At 33.3% G+C, this 23,534-nt stretch overlaps 1 protein-coding gene and 1 long non-coding RNA gene across 5 annotated transcripts in view; one reads left to right on the top strand and one right to left on the bottom strand.

Moving 5' to 3' along the window:
• Positions 1 to 72: 72 nt before the first annotated feature.
• dhx32b (DEAH (Asp-Glu-Ala-His) box polypeptide 32b) lies at positions 73 to 16,393 on the bottom strand. Of its 2 annotated transcripts, XM_087290717.1 has the most exons (12): positions 16,342 to 16,393; positions 15,980 to 16,230; positions 15,277 to 15,470; positions 12,702 to 13,080; positions 11,740 to 11,967; positions 11,401 to 11,494; positions 11,019 to 11,168; positions 6,345 to 6,536; positions 5,406 to 5,546; positions 3,204 to 3,394; positions 2,010 to 2,200; positions 73 to 1,142 (listed from the first exon to the last, which is right to left on the bottom strand). In XM_087290717.1, the coding sequence occupies exons 2-12, from the start codon at positions 16,220 to 16,222 to the stop codon at positions 962 to 964; spliced, it is 2,184 nt and encodes a 727-aa protein (XP_087146843.1). In that variant the 5' UTR covers positions 16,223 to 16,230; positions 16,342 to 16,393; the 3' UTR covers positions 73 to 961. The 2 variants fall into 2 exon arrangements, with proteins under 2 accessions (XP_087146843.1, XP_087146842.1); XM_087290716.1 differs by having other exon boundaries at positions 15,980 to 16,393.
• LOC141378615 (uncharacterized) overlaps positions 9,115 to 23,534 on the top strand; it is a 44,728-nt gene continuing 30,308 nt past the window's right edge. Inside the window, exons 1-3 of one of the 3 annotated variants that reach the window (XR_015513560.1) lie at positions 9,115 to 9,190; positions 9,379 to 9,682; positions 19,312 to 21,088. This is a non-coding gene — a long non-coding RNA (uncharacterized LOC141378615). Of the gene's footprint in view, positions 9,191 to 9,378; positions 9,683 to 17,264; positions 17,402 to 19,311; positions 21,089 to 23,534 lie in introns of those variants that run through there. The other 2 variants (XR_015513559.1, XR_015513561.1) reach the window with 2 other exon arrangements.

Here is a 23,534-nt window from a genome sequence, read left to right as displayed (position 1 = left end):
CTGGCCAACGATATAATCCAAAAAGTGCAATTCAAGTTTCTCACGACACACAAATGCAGTTATACACATGAGTAAACGTATAATCTTTTTATTGAATACCCTGTAAATTCACATCCTTTTCAGCATCATCAACATCTTACAAACAATAAGAAGCCTAAAATTTCATTTGACAACCTAGATGCTTAGCATAAATAGTAATTGTACTTAAAGTACATGATAATAATAATGTTTGGCTAGTATACAGTATTCAATCAAGTTAAATAAATTCAGTACATTGTTTGTGTTACAAATGAGTGCTTTGTAAAAAAAGAAAGACAAGAGAATAAAATTATACTAGATTCCATAATAACAATTGTAAAAACAAAATCAAACACTTTTTATATTAAACATAGTGAAACTGAAATTAATATTAAAATATTATATTAGTTGAACGAATACTTAACAAATAAATACATTTACAATGAAAAATAAAAACACTATTGCAAGTCTAAGCCAATGGGAAACAATACAAAAAGAAAGATATTTTTAAATAGTACCAGGAAATTATGCTGATGAGCATGGCTAAATATACATACACTAAAAAAGGACAATGCTAACTAGTAGCTACAGCTTATAAAAGACATTTTAGACACAATAAAGTCAAACACAGTTGTGCATTGACTACTGCACAGCAGTAGGTTATTTCAATTGCTATTAACTCAGCAAAGTGAAGAAAACTGTATAAACTGCTGTCGCTTAGAAGCATTGTACTGGCCAAACTAAATGGCCCATGGGATTAAATGCAGTAGTCTGCATGATCTTGTCTTTTCATCAATATTGATTAATCAGTCAGACTAATTTGCTCAGTGTGTTGAGATTCCTCTGTGCCTCAGACGTCGCTTGGCTATTGTCAGACCCGCAGGATCTAAGCATCCTGCTTTTTGTCATTGTAACGCAATGGGAAGGTTTATTATTTGCTTAGTTACTGTATAGTGCAGCGCTCGGGGGTCTGCTCTTCAGTGGCAGCACTGCTGGAGTTCTGGCATTTTCTTTTGCCTTTAGATGGAGCAGCAGTACCGTGATCTATAGTGTGCTGCAGTAGGTCTTTACTTTCACTAGGTGGCAGGTTGTAAAAGAAGTACTGCGGTGCCATCTGAATGAACCTGTCACAAGAAAACAGAAAAGAAACCATGAAGAAAATATATAAAAGACTTGCTAGCAATAATTAAAAAAAAGTTTAAATTTAAAAAAAACTAGCTAATTATATTAAATTATGACATTAAGACATATAACCAAGACATTGGTAATTATTAACAGTTTTATTCATTAAATTATTAATTTAAAATGATATTAAAGATTGAATATTTACTTTTCAATATATAAGAATTTTTTTAAAAATTTAAATACTTTTAAAACACTGTTCTGTAACAGAAAAGGTAAAATACGGAAGATAATACAAAACAGATCAACTATATAATTAAGATTTTTTCACAAAACAAAATACTTATTTAATCAAATATTTATTTCATAGACAATTTTCTATGGTATATACATCCCTGGACTGATGAAATATCCTATCATACTATATAAAAAATATAAATCCTATAATTGAACCAGTAAATACAAAAAGAAGAAAAAACAACAACAAAATAGATAAAGCCGAGTGTGTACATTCTTATACTTCGATAATCATTAATGTTCTAAACGTCTCGTCCTGTTGTATCTTGCTTCTTAAGTGAATTTTTGCTTTGTCTTTACGCATTTGCTCAGTAACAACCAGATGAGGTTGTTACTGAATCTATCCAGTCAGTTTGTAGCTTTAGTTTCAGAATATAATGATAAATCATGCCAAACCTAAGAACACTTTGGTATGGTTACGGTTGTTTCTTCACTGAGCCAGGAACAGTGCGGCACGATTACAAACCGTTCTCAGCCCGGAATTCTCAGCACGTTTAGACAACTTTGGTAGCAGGTCCTAAAATGAAAACAGCTGGAGATGTTCTCAACAAAGCAGATGATGCAAAACTTACTCGATCGCTGAGATCTGAGAGACGGTTCTGATACAGTTGTTCTCTGACAGCGTGTGCTCATGGTACAGAACCCATTCAGGCAGGTTCTTCTTGTTCACCTCAAGTCCATAGCCGGACAGAGGGTGGATCTGAGCCACATGCTTATGGGTTAACATGAAGTAATTCCCTGACCCGTCGATGTCCCTTGCCACCTGGAAAACCACAAGCAGATTAAACCATGCTTTATAACAGTGCTTTAAGAGCACTGAAACACACTTAAATATGTAAACCACTGTAACATTCACTAATCTGGCTTAAACACAGATGTACTATCCTAAGGCTATAATTTAAAGAGTATTATGTACTGGTTTCCATTGCTGAACATTAACAGTGCATTTGAGAAAAGAGGTTAATCCGCTTTCTCATTCAGATCTACAGAGGCTTTGATGTTTTACCATTAGCAAAATCTACAAACTACATATTTTACAGTCAGAGTCGAAAACTAAAAGTTTCGTTACAGCTCCTAACGGTTAATATGCATATTGTTTAAAGTGAAGGTGTAAGATTTTAAAGTAGAAGCACATTTACAAACATTTTTAAAATGATTTAATTATAAAACTAATCTAACGACAAATGTTAATTTATGTAATGCTAAAATAATAACAATATATTATTTATTCATTGATTCATTCATTTTCTTTTCAGCTTAGTCCCTTTATTAATCTGGCGTTGACACAGCGGAATGAACCGTCAACTTATCCAGCATATGTTTTTTTACGTAGCGCATGCCCTTCCAGCTGCAACCCATCACTGGAAAATATATTATTTAAATAATTATTATTTTATTAATTGGCAAAATTAATATTTATAGTGTTTGTTTCTTTTTTTGTTCCGACATTAAATCAAAAAAATATTTTGATTGAATAAAACAAACTATTTAAAAATTTGAAAATGTATCTTCTCTGATGTCAACTACAGATTAATATGATTTATTAATCCATTTTTAAATGCACATTATAATTGATTGCACACTATAATGAAAAAAAAAATACAAATAGCAATTTGATAAACCATATTGCATCCTCAGGCATTATAATAATCAATAAAAAAAGGTAACGGCCAACTAGCAAATAACATTGATTTTATTTCACATTTGGCGAGTGTTCTTTTTACACCCTGATTACAATATTAAGCATATCACAACTGAATCCACACCTGCATGAAGAATCCAGCTAGTAGGGCACGTCTGACGTTTAAGCTGTTGCTTCTAGAACCAAAGGCGGGTAAGGACACAGGCAGCTCTAGGCGTTTCAGGATTTCTGTTAGCTCAGAGCGTATGGCATCTGCCGTCTGAAGAGCAGCCAGACTTAGGAAATGCTCATCACACCACTGCTCCACTTTAGAGTCTGAAATACAAATATGAACGTGAAATCCACACAATATATGACAATTGATATATATTACCAGTGCTGGAGGTACAAGTAATTTATATATATATATATATATATATATATATATATATATATATATATATATATATATATACATACAGTTAATAGCAAACTAATGCATTGCTTTGTTTATTTACAATAACAATATCAGAGTTAATCAGTATCAGAGTTTCAAAGAAGTAACGCAAGTTTTGTTTCTCTCTCTTAACATTTGTTGAGAAAAATCGCATAAGTGTAAACATGGGGGTTACTGTAGATCTGGTATAAATGTAAACACACATTTACTCATCTCGTTTCATGTATAAATAAAAAAAGTCAAAAGCATATAAGACAAACTCCCTATGATTAAATGTTAGCACAAATATTTATTGTGTATTTAATCTGATTTTAATAAATAATGTCTGTGCTGTTTTAGTTTTTACTAAGCTTCTATGACCTATTCAACAATACTTATGAGCAAAAATGACTTTACATAAACATCATGCATTATCGTCAGCCTTAGGTTTATACAATTTGAAAGGCCACTTACGTCTGCTAAAAACATTCATTCATTCATTTTCCTTCAGCTTAGTCCCTGGTTTATCAGAGGTCGCCACAACCTAATGAATGCCAACTTGCCAAAAAGATTGTTTATGGGTGTTTCCCAGTGATGGGTTGCAGCTGGGGGGGCATCTGTTGCGTAAAACATTGGCTGCATTAGTTGGCAGTTCATTTCACTGTGGTGACGCCTGATTAATAAAGGGTCTGAGCCAAAAAGAAAATGAATGAATGAATGAACAAGCAAGCCAGATCCAGATCCAGATAAGTTGTGATAAGTAATAGTAATATAAAGCATTACTCTCCATTGTAACTCCAGTTACTTTTTTAACTCAAATTTAACTCAAAAAATACTCTCAATATTACAAACTCAATTTGTAATGCGTTATGTTAGAAAGTAACTTTTCTTAAAGGGAAAGTTCACTTAAAAACAAAAATTCTGTCATCATTTACTTATACTTGATCTGCTCCAAACTAATTGGAGTTATTTTGTTCTGTTGAAAGAAGATATTTTGAACAATGTTGGAAACCGGTAACCATTGCAAGCAATAGCACTGCTTTTTAAAATTTTTGCTATTTTTCTTTTTGTTAATGATTTGCAACATTCTTTAATACATCCCTTTAACACTGGATGTTAGGGTGCTTTCACACTTGGTTCAATTGCCTAGACCAAACCCGAGTTCGATGTCCCCCCTTGCATCAATCACGGCTGGTTTGTTTGTTCACACTGTCTTTTTTTTCTTCTGAACCCCGGTACACTTGCGTCATCAAGCTGCTGTTTTGTGTACAGCTGTTGCTAGGTGAAGACCACGAAAGGAAGCGCCAAAATGGGGGCGTCCACATATCATGGTCATTCTGCTTTTACTGAATCTTTTGTTTTTGTCACTAAAACCAAAATACAGAGAGTCGCTAGCATCTATCTGCCGCAAAAAAAACAAACAAAAAAAAACATTAAACGCGTTCAGAACATCACGCGATGTCTGCAGAGTCATTTTTGGTGGAGACAAGCAGACTGTTTGCACTGGGTCAGTCCCGCTTGTCACCAAGGTAGGTGACACACACACACGAATGAACATTATGAAAATAATGGTTTGTTGTACAGTTGTGTTGCCGGTTAACTTCTGTTTTTTTTTTACGATTGCATTCAGATCAGAAGTGAACAAACTGTTTGCAGAAGTTTGCACGAACCGTACCCCAGACCACATCTTTCAGGCTGACTCGGGTACTATGCACCTGAGTTCAGAAGACAAATTCACACTAGCTAAATGTACCTTACTTTGACGTCAAACAAATCTGGGTGCGGACCAAAAGTGCTAGTGTGAAAGCACCCTAAGACAAAAATGCCCATTGTTGAATAATTTAGAGGCTGATTAGTAGCAGACTCAGGATGCTTTAATGAATTGCTTTATTTTAAAAATAAAACACTCACATGATCCATCCTTTGCATATCTGTAGGCATTGAAGATATTAATAAGAGTGAAATGATCTCCCTCGGCATGCTGGAACTTCTGATGACACAGTAAGGCCTTCTGTCTCATTTCCACGGGGGGTATAATGAAGCAGCTTGGAGCTAAATTACAAAGACAAAGAACAAGTGTATTTTGTTATTATTATTCTTTGTAATTATATGTACAGTTGAAGTCAGAATTATTAGCCCCTCTCAATTATGAGACCCCCTGTTTATTTTTTCCCCAATTTCTGTTCAACAGAGAGAAGATCTTTTCAACACATTTCTAAACATGATAGTTTTAATAAATCATTTCTAACCGTTTTTTTTTCTTTCTTTGCCATGATGACAGTAAATAATATTTGACTAGATATTTTTAAGACTCTTTTATACAGCTTAAAGAGACATTTAAAGGCTTAACTAGGTTAATTAGGTTGACAAGGCAGGTTAGGGTAATTAGGCAAGTTATTGTATAACGATGGTTTGTTCTGTAGACTATCGAAAAAAAATGGCTTCAAGGGGCTAATAATTTTGACCATAAAATATTTTTTTAAAAATTCAAAACTGCTTTTATTCTAGCTGAAATAAAAACAAATAAGACTTTCTCCAGAAGAAAATATATTATCAGACATACTGTGAAAATTTCCTTGCTCTGTTCAACATCATTTGGGAAATATTTAAAAAAGAAAATCAAAGGAGGGTTAATAATTCTGAATTCAACTTTATGTGTGTGCGTGTAATTAATTTTCTATTGTAAATATTTTTATTGGTACTGTACATACGCTTGAATGGTACATACACTTGGTGCAATAATAGTGACCTGACATGATTTCCAGATATAACTGGACAGAGCAAAGACATAGTGGAAGTGAGACACATGGTGACACACCTGTCGAGTGGATTGTACTGAGACAGGATTACCTGTTAGCATGGCAGCGATGGTCAGCACTTCACACACACAGTCAAATTCACAGGACGCAAGCAAAGTCTTAGCCATCTGTGGCTCCAGAGGAAACTCTGACATGATAATTCCAATCTCGGACAGATTTCCGTCATCATCCAGTGCGGCGAGATAGTCCAGTTCCTCTAAAGCTTGCATGAGGCCTTCAGGATCTACAGTGGAGGAACACATACAAATGTTTCACTTATTTCAAAACAATACTTTTTTTCTAATTGTGCCATTTATTAAGTAAAATATTGCAAATAATTGATTGTTTAATGAGTGATAAAAAACAAATGTTGTCATTGTTTATTGTGAACCAGGGTGAGTTTCCGAAAACCATCAATAGCCAACTAAGGTTGCAAGTTCTGTCATTACAAACATAAATCATTAATTTAGCATTTCCCAAATCCATCGTTCCAACAAACATTCGCAAATTATTATTTAAAAGCAAAATTTATGTTGCCTCCAAAGCTTGTGAAAACAAAAAACATAGCATATGTTAATGCTTTTAATTTATAGTAGGGTATTTATTAAGTATCTGTACTGTATATGACATGGGCCTGCTGGCTAGAACATTTCTGCAGTGATTTGTGTGTTAAATTGTAAAAGTAGACTTAAAAAAAATAAATAAATAAATAAACAACATCCTACTTAATAATAATAATAATAATAATAATAATCATCATCGTCATCAATATTAATAATATTATTATTAAAACATGATTTTTTTCATTTACTAATAATTAATAAATATCAAATTTCATTTCTTAACAAATAGCCTCATTATTTATTTATTCATATGATTTATATAGGATATCAGAATATGTGTTAGCTTTTGAAAGTTATTTTATGTTTTAGAATAGAATATGTAATATTCTCAAAGGAGACATTGGCTCTATATGTGCCATTTACATATTATTCATTTAATAAGGAAAACGAGTGCATGTTTTTACCAAAACTAATATTGGATTTTTTTTAAATGCATGTGCGTGTAAAACAATATCATTTTGCACAAATTTTTATTTTATTTTTTTCTCTAAAGATGTTGTTACCACCCTGTTTAGAGCATCTTTATAGGCGTTTTATGTTATAACTAATGTGGTTCAAACGATGGATCTGCAACAGAGAAACTACGGGTTTTGGGAAACACTTGTCACTGCATCGTACTTTTCCCAAACGATGCCTCGGCTCGTACTATAATAGTTACATCAGTGTTTGGGGAACGCACCCCAATTTTGCTATTTTTAAAAGTTTATTGCAATAAAGCTAAAAAAATAAATGATAAACTTAAACTTAGCATTAGCACTTTAATTAATTAAAATTTTTAATGTTTAATAATAAATATAATAATAAAAACTATACATATATATTTTATTATTATGTGAATTATTACAAAAAAAAGGTCAAATTAATTCAAATTAATAAACAGACATTTTAAAAACAAAAATAAAGAAATTAAAAAGTAAAAAAACACCACATTTTCAATAAAAAAGCCAAAATTGAAAATCTGATTTTAATAAATACTACAAATAATTAAAATATACTGCAATAGGATTAAAGTAATACAAAAATAACACTGAACTGAGCAAACTAACAATAAATGAGCTGATCGTTAAAAGTAAAGGTTTGATCAATTTGAATAAACTAACTAATTTTTATTTACTCACGCACAAAAAAATATTTTTGCTGCTTGTTCAAACTACTTATTTAAAATAAGCTGAATCAACACGATAACATTTTTTTTGGACAACCTAATTGTTTCATGTCCAATCTACTTACATTTGTTAAGTACGATTTGCTACTTCATTCATTTCATTCATTCATTTTCTTGTCTGCTTAGTCCTTTTATTAAAAGGGGGTTGCCACAGCAGAATGAACCGCCAACTTATCCAGCAAGTTTTTACGCAGCAGATGCCCTTCCAGCCGCAACCCATCTCTGGGAAACATCCACACACACATTCACACACACACACACATTCTACGGTCAATTTAGCCTACCCAATTCACCTGTACCACATGTCTTTGGACTGTGGGGGAAACCGAAGCACCCAGAGGAAACCCACGCGAAGGCAGGGAGAACATGCAAACTCCACACAGAAACACCAACTGAGCCGAGGTTCAAACCAGCGACCTTCTTGCTGTGAGGCGACAGCACTACCTACTGCGCCACTGCCTCACCAGAATTTGCTATTTAAAACATTTAATTTAACTTAATTGATTTGTGTTTGGAAGGAGTTGTGTTGAACCCAGCATTTTCTACAGTGTAACAAAAAAACTACAGATAATTTTAAAAACACCTGAGCACGTGTTATTGTGGGAATATGTCAACAGGTTATCTATCAGCTGTTATCTGCAATGCATTTTCCCTATAGAGATACACTTGTTAGCTTGACAGCACAGATAGTAAACAGGCAATAAACTCTCACTAATTTATGGCATCATAACAAAAGCGCCTTACATATTTCCTTGGTTGCATCATAAGGTAAACAAGTTCATGTAGTTCATGGCACCGTGTTGTTTTCGTGATGGTAGTTCCACTAATGATTCTGCTCGTCTGACTGGTGCTTGTTATGAGAGCGGGTTATCTCTGCAACAATGAACCCAGTCATTGTACTGTCGGCTCAGCTAAAGCACGGCTCACCTCCTCTTAATACCAGCAGTGAGCAGAACAGACCCATCTGCACCTTGACAGAGAGCCAAGAGGACCTGACTGATCCCAGATTTGCCTGGCTGTGGTAAACAGTAGATAGTGAACCACTTGTTTGTATTCAGATGGACTAGATTCATGTGAGCGATTCTACAAGCCAAGTATATACTGTAAACGGTAGGGGGAAAATATTCATGTACCAGTATTGCAGTATTTTCTGTGGCAATACTATATTGATATATACTATATCGATATTTTTAATATTGCAATATATTTAAATAAATTTTGCTAGAATATGGTGATATATTTTAAAACACAATAATACTGGACCATGAAACATGTATTGTGATCATTTTTTTTCACAGTAATTTGCATTGGACAAGATTTCCGGTTAAGCATGTGAGTGGGTAGACACACTTGAAGTGAGCTCCCAAGCATTTTGTCTTTCAATATATCTGGCTGGCTGCTTGAATCTTTAAACCCACTTGGTGGTGTCTTCTTTATATTGCGCATCAGACGTTTATAGTTTAAACGGATTTATGTAAAAGGCTGAGAAAACTTAAAACGTCGGCGGCCGCAACATGGACAGGCTTCCGTTGGACCTGGAAAATCTCTGTGCCACTCTTATCTCCGAGATAACTTCTACCATCGTAGAACAGGTGAAAGCAGGTACTGACTTTGCTCTTTCAGTTGTTTCAGTCTTTTGAGAGTTTTAAATTGAGCATTGAGAAACAAGGTTGACATATTGACGAACTTGATCAGCACATGAATAGGGATGGTATTGTTAAGGTTTTAACGCTATTACTACTTTTATTGATGCCACTTGTCGGTTTGGTACTTTAACGATTCTCTTATCGTTACTTTTTGTAGTGTTTTTTTTTTTACACACACACAAAAAAAAAATGTAACAGAATTAACAACACTTTATTTTTACATTTTTTATGTAAAATAAAACAAAAACAATAATTGTAAAACAAATTATATTTTTTTCCTGTAAAATTTTTTTTTTAATGGTTTGAAGGAAAATAAGTTTTTAACCATTCTTCTGAAGAAAAGTAGACATGTTTGCCTTTTATGGCAGAAATCGGGATCTTTCTTGGTTTATTGTGCTCCCTGCACTTGAAAACACCCTCTTTGAGATGCAAAATGCAGTTAAATGAGATAATGTTTGTGATTTTTTATTAACACATTCACATAAATGATTTAAAAGTGTTTTGGGAGTTAACTGTGTTTTTTATACAGTTCTGGAGCATCTTGCAATGTAAAAATAAGCAGTTTTTTTAAAATAATTTCTTAATAAGCATAGTTTATTTTTAGACTATTTACAGGCTATATTTGTAAATGCAGCTGATGTAAAAGCATTTTTAATGTTTAAGATTTATTTATGCTACTGAAGCAGAAAAAATACTGTTTTCATTGTAACCAAATGTGTGTTTTTATTTAACTATTAATATCATACTAATTGAGGTTATTGACTGCTGGCATAACGATGTGGATGATATAATGTTACCATTAGTTGATAGGCAGTCAAAAACTTTTAATTTGTCTTTTTGCAGTTAAAGCACTTTTGAAAGATACTTTTACATACCAGATTGCTTGCGTTTCCGCTTATACAAGACAACAACTTGTTGCGTTTGTTGCAACAGGCATTGTCGCTGTCCACTTGGGAAATACAACCAATTTTGTTCACTCCACAAGCTTATGAGCTGTGTGTGCACGAGTCTGTGTCGCGAGCTATGTGTGCGCTTAGCGCAAGCTTCCACTGAGTGTGGTTGCACAGCTGAGAACTGTGAAGACTTTTATACTTGACACGCTTGCCAGAAACACAAACATTTCTCATTTGAATTTACCAACTGTGCAGAAGAATATCAAATATTGCAAATTAAAGAAAAGTTTGGTCAGTTAAATTATGCTACTGTAAGTAGTGTTTATTCAGCAATAATTCTCCAGTACCATTAACAGAATAGTTAAAGTCAACGTTACTGTTGTATAAGAAGTATCTCACCTGGTCTGTCAATGAAGTCACAGTGGCTCAAACCAGCTATTTCCATGCGCTTTAGGAAAAGCACAGTGGAAGTGATGTCAGACTCTAGAAGGTGGGGGACGCTCTCGGCAGGAAGTGAAGTGTCTTCTTGATACAAACAGAAACACTTGCCTGCAGAAATGGAAAATGTCAGGCTTAGGATTCAGTGCATGAAAAAACAAATTTCTATGAAACATTTTTATTTTAAGTAGTACACTTCTGTTAAAATTTATTTGTATTTTTTATTTTTTTTTGAAGAAGGAGTCTTTTAAGCAGCATTTGGAAATATTTAATCAATTTTACAAATGCATTAATGTTATTTAGAAGTTAGTTATTTCTTAGAAATGTAGAAAGAGGTGCATACCTGTTGGGCCTGCGAGTTGTTTGCGGCTCTCAGCTTGGCTCTTGCTGATTGGTCGAATTACAATTGAGTTGGCTCTGATTCGGGGATTGTACACCTGTCACAATGAAACATCACTGTTTTATGGCCACCAATCAAAATAGGAAAAAAGGAGCTGATTATAAACTTAGCGGCCAATTTAATTTCAAGTAGTACTGAACTATATGAAGTATAGCACTTTCAACGTATTTTTGGTATAATTACTACATATACTACATTTTGACCTTAACTCAAGAGTACTTAACACAATTAAAAGAAAGACTAGCCTGTAAAAGTCACAATAAAAACGAAATTGCTACGTACATATCTTTTCTGCACTCCAGCATCAATCACAAAGCGAATGGTGTGAAGGGCCCAGAAGAGATCTTCGCTGGGGCTGCAGGTGAGGAAGACTCTCCTGCTTTTGCTCTCCTCAGTCAGTGAGAGACTGTCACCTTGCCTTGGGCACAGAGACACGGGCACCAGCTCTCCATGAGACAGAGCGAGATTGGCACCCTCTCTCCGCAAAATGGCATGGGCACATTCAATCTCCTTGAAAATAAAACGGGAAACAAAAGTTTTAATTACCATAGAATTTATTTATTTATTTTTGTTATTCTACAGTATACTAGATTTAAGAATTTTTATAATTATTTAATTATTTATATTATTTATAAATAATTAATTATATAATTTTTTAATATTATTTTATATCAAATATTATCAATTATTTAATTCATACATATTATAATTTGTAATTTACCATTTTAATTCTAAAATGTATAATTTTTGTAATTTTTATAATAAATCTCCATTTAAAAATATAAAACAAAAAAGAAAGCATTAACTTCTATAAGGTTTTAAATTTATTATATTATATTATAGATTTTTAAAATATATTCATAAACTATACTGATTAAATATATTATTATTAATATATTAAATATATATTCAAAAATGTCAAATCATTAGAAATTATAAAAACAAACAAATTTTTTTACATATTTTATAAATAAAATAATGCTAAAAATAATCTTGAAATTTCTATTTTATTTATCAATTTTTATTTTATTTTAAATATATTTTTTACATTTTTTTTATTAAAAATAAAGAAATATAACATATCAATATCAAACATTTTTACATGTTTTTTTATTTTCTATTTGATCAAATTAATTTGTTTACTAATAAAATAAAGAATAAATATTTAAAAAATGTGACGAAAACGTAAACACCTGTAAATGCCCAGCATTGTCTCATCTATTTAACGTTTAAATGTCTCTCACTTGCTCAGTTGCCAGAAATGCCACAATGTCTCCATGGTTTTCATTCTGGTGTATCTCCAGAGCGAGTCTAAGAGCAGAGCAGAGGTAATCCTTCACTCCTCCTCTCCCACTACCAAACAGCACTTCGCATGGCTGTGGTCCTTCCAGCTTGATCTGAGGAACACTTCCATAGTGTCTCAGCAGCTTCTCTGAGGAGTGCGGAGCGCTGAGGATGACCAGCCGGAGCTCTGGCCGCGTCAGGAGCACGTCTTTGAGCAGTCCGAGAAGCAGGTCTGTGCTGACGGTGCGTTCTTGGGCCTGATCGAGGACCACCACACCACACTGCTCCAACAGAGGGTCTGACATCATTTCCCGGAGCAGCACGTCATCTGTGCAGTATCTGCAAAGCAACAGATGTCATTGCAGTACGATGACCAGATGTCCCTGTTTTCCGGGTCAGACCCAATTTTTGATGTCTTTCCCAGACTGACGCTGTTTTAATAAAAAATCTGAATATACAAAATGTACTGCCCCTACTGTTTAGCTCAAAGACAATCACCATTGAGATTTTAATGCTCTTTCGACCACTTACCAACAAAATGTCTGTTCGCCATTTTTAAAAAGTTTCGAAAATGAAAACCAGCATGTGTATGGTATGGTAGGGCTGCACAATACTGGGAAAATATTGTAATATATTCTAGTTTAGACATTTTATTTTACTGCGATACACATCTTGAAATTGAGTATAATTCTCTTTCACCAAGTCAAATGTAAGACTTTTTAAAGACCTTTTTATGACTATGATGGATGAAATTTCTGACTTTTATACAGTGCTCTGCATAATTGAGTACACCCCATTTCAATACATTAATATTTGTATGCTTTTCTCAGAGAATATAGGCAATGTAAGGGCTAGAGAATAAGGGCTAAATGCCAAGGATTTTTAATGGCCCAGCAGAAAAAAAAATCTAATAAGTTATTTCTTAGCCACATATTTATACAATGTGTCAAAACAAGCAGACCTTTTGTTGTACACATATATTTTTTGCAACATAACTGAAAAAAAAACTCTTAAAAAAACAAGTGCATGCACAATAGATTGTTAAAATTTTAATTACGAATAGTTTTGCTACAGGTTTTATTGAGATGTGTTGTTGTTGGTGATTGAATGTGTGTCGGACCGATTGGGTAGTTTTACATGAACAAAGGAAAATTAAGACCTGTTTAAGATGATTTAAGATTTAAGACAATATTTCTTTGAATTTAAGACTTTTTTTAAATAAATATTCATTTATTCATGCATTTTCCTTTCATTTTAATTACTTTATGCCGTTCCAGCCAAAACCCAACACTGAGAAATTGAATAAATATTTTATTTATTTTTTATTAAATATGTTTTCGAAATTTAAGACTTTTTAAGACCCCGTGGATACCCTGATTATTTCACCAGATTAAATGAATATCTCTATTTGAAAAGAATTCATAATTTCATATTGATTGAGATGATTAAATATATTTATATAAAATGTTGCAAACTTTATATTTTCTGAATGCTTTAAACTGACTTGAAATGCTCACACAGTCACAAGCCTTAAAAACACATGCACATTCTATGCAGAATATTGTAAAAAATCTGCAAATTTATATGGAACGATTTTCAAAGTATCGTAACTAAAAACTTAATATGTTCAATGAAAAATATAAATTTAATTTTAAATTTTAATTTTTAAATTTATTTAAAAATACATTTTTAACTTTTATTTAATGTTTACAATGCAACTTCTATTAGATCCACTTATTTGGTAAACAAAGCAAGTTTCTCACATAATACATCTACCATACATCTACTAAAAGACAGAAATTATTACTTTACAAACAGTATTGTGCATATATCATATAAGCATTTTCATATTAGTCAGTAATCTTACTGAAATTAATTTTAAAAAATGAATAAATATACATTTACACAACTAAATAATAAACAGACTTAATGATGGGCTGAAAATCTGTGGATTACTGCATGCAGATATACCGTGCATACTAATTGGTAACTTTATGGTTACACTTTTCAACTTTTGCTCCCTACGTACTATAATTTTGATCCTGCATTGTGACTAATGCAGAGGCGCACATTGCCATATTGATGCTGAAATGATACATCATGCAGTTCCAATGTGTAGTGCAGAATAATTTTTGCACACAGTAATTTTTTGTACTTCTTAGTGAAGAAGCAGATGTGGTTGGATGGTAATTTAGACTGGGAATTGTCAGTGGTTTCCTTAAGGTCAGTGTTTTCATTAAGTCCGCCGTTCTAATGAGTGTTCTTGCTCTTTTGTTCACCAGACTGACTTATGGCCACTCTGAAAGCTCTGATGAAGCATATGGGCATCATGGCAGCTGCCGTGGAGACCCTCAGAACGAACCCCCTCAGCCTTTTGTTAGCTATATATTGTTTAGGACAGGCGCCCCTGAAAAGGAGACGCACGTGTGGTGATAATGAAGGGGGGAGGGCAGGACTGCAGAACTCAATGGAAGAAAATGTCCAAGGCAAATGACCAAATGATGCTGTGCAGATTTTTTGTTATAATTTACACACCTGAGTACAGTGTCTTGGGAGCAGCAGGCCTGAAGCGGGATGCTATATCCAACCTCATTGCCGATGTTCACATCCATCTCGTCGGCTACACGCAGGGCCAGCTCCACAGTTGTCTGATGGTGAATCTGAGTGCACACCACCATGCCGTTCTGATACTGCGCAGACAGGCAAAACTCTGCACACCACTGAGGGATCTGATGAAGATTAAGACAGATAAAACACTCACAAATAAACATACTTTTGGTGCTAACAAATTAGTACAAACTAGTGAAATTGTGAAATTGTTGTATCTGCCACATCAATTTAGTCTTATTTATATAAAGATAAAACATTCAAGCTAACAATAAATTAAGTTTAGCATTTGAGCCCCATATTATACTTTGACTTTACACAATTAACCACAGTATTTTACATACCACGAAGTTAAACCATGGTAACTACAAATGAACACTAACTATAGTCTACTCTTAGAATTTGTAGAAAGTCGTGGTTATACAAATAGTAATTAATATCTTAAAACTTATCATGGTTACTAAACTTTCACTAAAATAAAATCAAGTTTTACTTGAAATTTGAATAATATGATAATATTTAGATTTTTTTTTTTATTAAAATACCACAACACATTTAAAAGTAGCCCTTTAACATGAATGATTATATTACATTTATGAAACATTATGTATAAAAAAACAAATGAACTCACCTGAGTGCTTTGTCCTGTTTTAGCTGTGCCTGTGACGATCACAATCTGGCTGTTGATCAAGCTGTCCATAAACTCGCATTTCGCTTCCCACACCGGCAAACACTTTCTTTCTCTTAATAATTTGTAATATCTTGAAGAAAATGGCAGTCCGTCGAACTGATTCAACTCCAGCAGGTCGTCCGAATCGATGTCTTGACTTTCAGTGGTTTCTGATAGTTCCTCCACATCTGTTGATAGCTCCATCTTTATCGCTGTCCAAATAAATCTCTTGCGTCAGTAGCTCAAATAAATCAAACTGAACAAATAGACTGAATCGACGCCCTGTTAATTATGTGACATATTTATGGCCCTAAACAGATTACCTCCTTCAGATGAGTTTTAGGGACCGACGCTCAACAGAGACAGACCCTTTGTGTCATCAGTTGTCCCGCTCAGCGCACTAGTGATGTCCGAATCTTATTTTGAATCGGATCTTCATTATGAACCGATAACAGGTGGTTCGCCAGATCGCTTGAATCGGTTCGCTTGGTTCTCGACTCAGCAGCTAGAAGTGTGATGTGAAAGCTTATCAGCATATGTATCGGAGTTTACATAGACTATAATATACTAAGGTATTAATACAGTTAGTTTTCAAATGTAAATGCAAGTGGGTTTCAATTATAAACTTCATGTTATATTTTGCACACACACACACACTAAAATAACAATAAAAATTAAGGAAACATAAAATTTGGAAGATTTTATTACACCTTACCTTAATAGAGTGTAACAAACAATATTAATAGAACAACTAATATTAATAGTACAAATCCCTAGTAAACTCAAAATAAATCAGATGTGTTTTGTTTTTCATCTATCTATCTATCTATCTATCTATCTATCTATCTATCTATCTATCTATCTATCTATCTATCTATCTATCTATCTATCTATCTATCTATCTATCTCCCTGTATTTCTAAAATCTTAATCATGTTGTGTAGGTCTATTGTTCAACTATAATCTCTAAAATATTAAATTGGTGAAAAATAAAACATGCTTAATACTTTTCAGTATGTAAGCCTAATGTCCCTATACGTGATAAAAAAAAAGTAGGCTATGTGATTCATTTTGACCGGCTCTTTACATTTTATAGTTCAAAGGAACCGATTCAGTTTCTCATCACTGACCACCCACTCGGACGCGCAGCGGCAGATTTTGTGCGGTCATGTGGTCATTTAATCCCATCACAATAGAGCCACGGCTGATGCAAGTGGCTACTAGGGCAAAACACACGAACAGGGCTCAGTAAGGATAACCGTACACTGCACAGACACAAGCAGAACGTTATTGGTTCTACGAAAAGGATGAAACACACATGGTCCAAAGAGTGCGCGCACTTCTGCTCCAGTGACGTCACCATGATAACCTTGAAACTCGCAGAGTAAGATGTGCACGAGCACACAGCAGACTCATTAAATACACAATAAAACAATCTACAAACCCACCATCAGCATCACAGGGGGAAATATTCATAACAGACTGAGACTACGATGAAGCCAGGTAGACATTTGTTTTGTGTTATGTGGATATAGCGTGTTGTCAACTAAATTCTAAATACTCTAAAATTCTCAAAACTTCTTTACATTTTCTAACCCGAGTCTTCAAAAATAATGAACTGCCTGCTTACAGTCTGCAGACATTTTAGAACAGTGAGCCTAAAAAACATAAAGTGTAAAAAAGGTGATACATTTTACACCATTTATTTTTAAAAAAAAAAAAAAGTAGTTTCAGCGTTTTCCAGGAGCAATGTGTAAAAAGTAAAGATATTCTTTTTAACTAATCCAACAACAATGTTCTGTGGTTAGTTATTCCTGAAGCATTGTTACATGATATCCATGACCTTTATCAAAAATAAACCAGTGGTCTACAGTTTACTCATATAACCTGAATAACAATAGTTCATACATGCTGTACTGACTCAGATTACTTCATATTAATATAGTTTGGTTTGGGTTTCAACCCTTTTCAAAAAGGTATTATTATAAGGGGCTGTTGAATGCCAGGGAAATTCACAGCTCAAATTCAGGCTGTTTATTTCCTCACATTATATGTCCATATCACTTCAGTTACAGTGTAAATAAATAAATAAATAAATAATCTACCAAAAAGATAATGTTTCTAGGTTTTTACCCCAAATTATCTTTTGCAGCCAGTAAAGCATTGGATGGCATTATACAAATCAGTTACAAACATACATGGGTTAATGCAATAAGCAAAACTGGAATTACTAACTAGAAATACTAATTCATTTAAAAAATCTATTAAAAAATAATAATTAAAATGTGCATAAAAATGCCATGCTATCAAATATGTTTATATTCATTTTTAGACAACACAATATCAATGTTTTAGGGACATGTCATCATGGCTTTTTTTTGCAGAATTCACTTTTTTTAAATTTTCAATTCAATTCAGCTTTATTTGTATAGCGCTTTTACAATGTAGATTGTGTCAAAGCAGCTTCACATAAATGGTCATAGTAACTGGAACAGTGTGGTTCAGTAACTGGAACAGTGTGGTTCAGGTTTTAGTGTTTAAGTTCAGTTCAGTTCAGTTTAGCTCAGTTCAGTGTGATTTAATCATTACTGAGAGTTCAAACACTGAAGAGCAAATTCATCGATGCGTAGCTCTACCAATCCTGAACCATGCGAGGCAGTGGCGACAGCGGAGAGGGGAAAAAAACTTCACCTGATGGGAGTGAAGAAAAAAAAAACCTTGAGAGAACCAGACTCAGTTGGGCACGACCATTTTAATTTTTCCGCTGGCCAAAAGTCTTGTGCAGAACTTCATTCGCCGTGGTTTATGCTAAATTTCAGTAGCATAGCAAGCTGCTGAGCGCTCAATGTTTTTTAAACCCTCCGATGGTTGGAAAAACACTCACAGCTGAGCATTTATTAAAGAGCGCTGGTGTTTTCAGCTGTGCAAAAAATCTTAAAAATGTTCCCCAACTTCAGAAGAGTTCAGAAATCATTATTAAGAGGATTAACCCTGATTTTTCAAAATGAAATAAACAAACAAACAAACAAAAAAAAAATATCTTGACCATTTTCTTGGGGGAAAATGTCATTTGGCAGATTTGATATACCTTGTCATTTTCTGGGGAAAAAAAGAGCATCAGACAATATTTGATGTGAAATGTATTGCATTTGATACACTATTTTAAACAATCAGCTCTAGTAATAATACTTCACCAAAATCTTTTGAGTTTTTAAATGCACCACCATGAACAACCTATGTTAACTTAACCAAATCTGCTGTCAGCTTAAAGTGTGTGTTTGTGTGTTCTGACAGGTGGATGTGATGGATTAAGTGTCTCTAAAGAGTGTATCAGCCATCATCGGAAACACAGCGGTGCATGGCCTCCATTCTTCTGCAGCCTGAAGCTCATGTAAACACCCGAGACAAGACTGGAAATACACTGATAATGTTATTCATCATCAAAACAGCCACTAGAAATGATGGATGACTTCAATGGAGACTTTTTTGGTAATATTTTTAGGTTGCTGTGCTGAATAACTATGTAGAGCAAATGATCAAATGAAGAAACAAGTTACATTATGATAACCCATAAACAGTGAAAGAGAGCTAAACAAGAAAACCGATAATGCTTCACGTAAAAATATATAATGTGGAGCGGATGCAGCAGATTTGCAGATTGCAAGTTTATTGTCATAAACTTGCAGGATAATATAATCCTGGAAGAATTTAATGGAATGGGACATTTCTGTCATGAGACAAGAAAGGATCTTAATGGTGACGTTGTGGCTTTTTATGGTTCTTTAACGTATTAAAAGATATGAATCATATTTTTACTTATTTTAAGTTGTTGTAATCTAACATAAGTTGAACAGACTGAAATACACTACCTGACAAAAGTATTGTCGCCTATCCAAGTTTTAGGAACAACAAATAATAATCTGACTTCTAGTTGATTATTTGGTATCAGAGATGGTTTATATAAAAGGCAAATTTCACTTTTTCGATTACGCTTATTTTACCAAAATAAAATATGATCATGCCTTGATTTAATTAGAACAGTAAGGTCCGACTTTGCTTAGACAAAAGTCTTGCCACTAAACAGAAATAATGTACAGTATAGAATATAAAGTCGCAGAGCAGCGGAAAAAGAATGAATATTTTTCAAGACTGGAATGGCAAACAAAGCATTCGTGCAGGACTTCCAGAGTTCATCAAGACTCTTTGGATTCATCTTCAATGCCTCTTTCATCTTACCCCAGACATGCTCAATAATGTTTATGTTTGGTGACTGGGCTGACCAATCCCGGAGCACCTTGACCTTCTTTACTTTCAGGAACTTTGATGTGGAGGCTGAAGTATTGGAAGGAGCGCTATCCCGCTGTAAAATTTGCCCTCTCCTGTGGTTTGTAATGTAATGGGCAGCACAAATGTTTTGATACCTCAGGCTGTCGATGTTGCCATCCACTCTGCAGATCTCTCGCACGACCCCATACTGAATGTAACCCCAAACCATAATTTATCCTTCACCAAACTTGACTGATTTCTGTGAGAATCTTGGGTTCATGCAGGTTCCAGTAGGTCTTCTGCAGTATTTGTGATGATTGGAATGCAGTTCAACACACGATTCATCGGAAAAATCTACTTTCTGCCACTTTTTTAAATGATCAACTACAAGTCAAGTTATTATTTGTTGCTTGTAACAAGGTTCTTTGTGTGGGAAGAAGAAGACAGGGTCGGCGTTGAGGTAAGTGACCATTTTTATTTGCTTAATGTGGTAATGACAGCTCCCACTGCATAAGTTGTCGCTCGGCTCTCTCTCTCCCGACTGTTCCTCCCGTTCTCCTTAAGACGGGTGTCTCTCCGGCCCAATCACTAGAATAAACAGGTGTTGCTTATTATTTCTGATTGGCCTGCTGGTTAGCCGCCGGGCTCTGAGCATGCTCTCCCCCTTTATTGGGTGTTCGATCATGCTTACCTCTCCACAATTCTCTTTCAACTGAGATCGACGACAAGACATTTGTGAGGTAGTGCATAAGGCAGCAACAAATGTTTTACAGCATAGAGTTAAATAAAATACAACTGAATTCATAATAGTCATTTTGTCATTGATTATTTTAATTCAATTCCTTGCAATAACCAAAAATCCAGTTTATTTTGAAGGCATTCACATTTCCCTTTTAATATTCTAATTCATACAAATAAAAATGGACATTGCAGTATATAAAACTTTTACACAATTCATTCAACACCCAGTGCAAAAACTGAGCAATCATATTCACAATTGGAAAAAAATGTAATAAAAACAAACATCAGTGAGCATTTAATACATCCAGACAAGTGCATATAAAAAGGTGAAATGTACTTACATGTACTTTGAATAGGTAAACATGTTCATAAAGAAACACATACAGGCTTGGCTTGAATGAAATACTGTGACAGCTGGGTTTGTTACACTCTCTAAGCAACAACACTGGAATATTATGTGGAAAAACTGTAGTGTAATTTCCCCCCTCATGAAGTACCAAGCAGAAATATTTCAGTCCCAGAGGTTTATGAATGACTGTGATTCCAGCAGAGCCTGTTTTGGACAACACTTGTGTAAAAAATGCTATAGTTGTGCTAACACACACACACCAGCAGTGATATTTACTTCTAACACTTTTAGTGAAAGAGGGATATTTGGCTGTTGAGTCCATGCGAGTGTTTGGGGTCAGAAAGACTGTTAAATTGTTTTAAAATAATTATTTTTATTCTGACCATGGATGATTTTATTTGATCAAACATACAGTAAGGACAGAGGAATAATATTAAAATTTAAAATAACTGTTTATTTTTTAAATTTATATGAAATTGTCATTTATTTAGATGGAAGCAGTTGATTTTTGAGAATCATTACTACAGTCTTCAATTTCAACGTTCCTTCAGAAATCATTATAATATAATTCAACTTTTGTATAAATTAATTATTAAGATACAAAAACATTGGCATATAAACAAATGGGAATTTAAAGAGTTGAAAATGACAAGGAGGAACCTTATATGGTAACTTCACTGACATTGATTACAATGAAGTCACATTTTTGGCACTTTTGTATTTCTTGTTTTTTTTTACTCTGTAATATGACAATAATGCATTTATTATTATTTATTTTCATATATATATATATATATATTTTACTTTTTATACAAAATAAACTTACATTTTTTTAACAAACAGATAAATTGTGATTTTTTCAGCATTGAATGAAAAGGTCTGTAAACAAGCAAAGTTCTAGAGCAAAGTTTTTTTCTCTCTTTTATTTTTTTTTATCCAATTACAGTTGACAACTGCAAGATTCCCATTATTACAAGAGTATCTGGAAGCAGCCTTGATGATGCAAGCTGAGACTGCATGTCTCAGTAATGCAATGTCAGACACAAGCACTCAATGGAGCTAGTGATGTCACTGTAAGGGGTAGTTTTGGGGATGGGTTTAGCTGAGTGCTTTAAAAAGCATTGGATGCAGCTCAGATTGCACTGCACCAGGTCTGCATCCAGACCCCTCTCCGTTATTGATCCTTGAAGTAAATATTTTTATTTTATTTATTCAATGTTAAAAAACGTATTTAGATAATTTTTAGTGATACATTTTATATGTAGAATGTGAATTTTAAATGTAATTTTTTTTAAAATTCCCTCTGTTACAGTTTTGCCGTTTGGTATTTAGTGTTTTCTTTACTCTTTTATAAGACTATAATGTATTTATTATTATTTATTATTTATTTTATATTTACTTTATATATTTAAATAACCTTTTATACAAAATTTACTGAAATTTAAAGGGTTAAAATTACCAACATAAATATTAAATCTTAAATCAAAGTGTTATTTTTTATATAAAAATTGAAATGTTCAATAAATCTATAGATGTTTTATGTATCTTATATATATATATATATATATATATATATATATATATATATATATATATATATATATATATATATATATATATATATATATATATATATATATATATACATACAGTCAGAATTATTAGCCCCCTTGTTTATTTGTTTCCCCAATTTCTGTTTAATGGAGAGAATTTTTTTTCAACACATTTCTAAACATAATAATTTTAAAAACTCATTTCTAATAACTGATTTATTGTATCTTTGGCATGATGACAGTAAATAATATTTGACTAGATATTCTTCATGACACTTCTATACAGCTTAAAGTGACGTTTAAAGGCTTAACTAGGTTAATTAGTTTAACTAGGCAGGTTAGGGGAATTAGAAAAATGTATTGTGTAACGATGGTTTGTTCTGTAGCTTAAAAGGGTTAATAATTTTGCTTTTATTCTAGCCAAAATAAAACAAATAAGACTTTCTCCAAAAGAAAAAAAAATATTATCAGACATACTGTGAAAATTTCCTTGTTCTGTTAAACATTATTTGGGAAATATAAAAAAAAAAAAAAAAAAAATCAAAGTGGGGCTAATAATTCTGACTTCATATATATATATATATATATATATATATATATATATATAT

The sequence above is a fragment of the Danio rerio genome, chromosome 17 (assembly GCF_052040795.2).
Source record: "Danio rerio strain M-AB ecotype USA chromosome 17, GRCz13ab, whole genome shotgun sequence".
NCBI lineage: Eukaryota > Metazoa > Chordata > Actinopteri > Cypriniformes > Danionidae > Danio > Danio rerio.
Note: the sequence above shows the minus strand (reverse complement) of the source record. Positions and strands in the feature narration are given on the sequence as shown.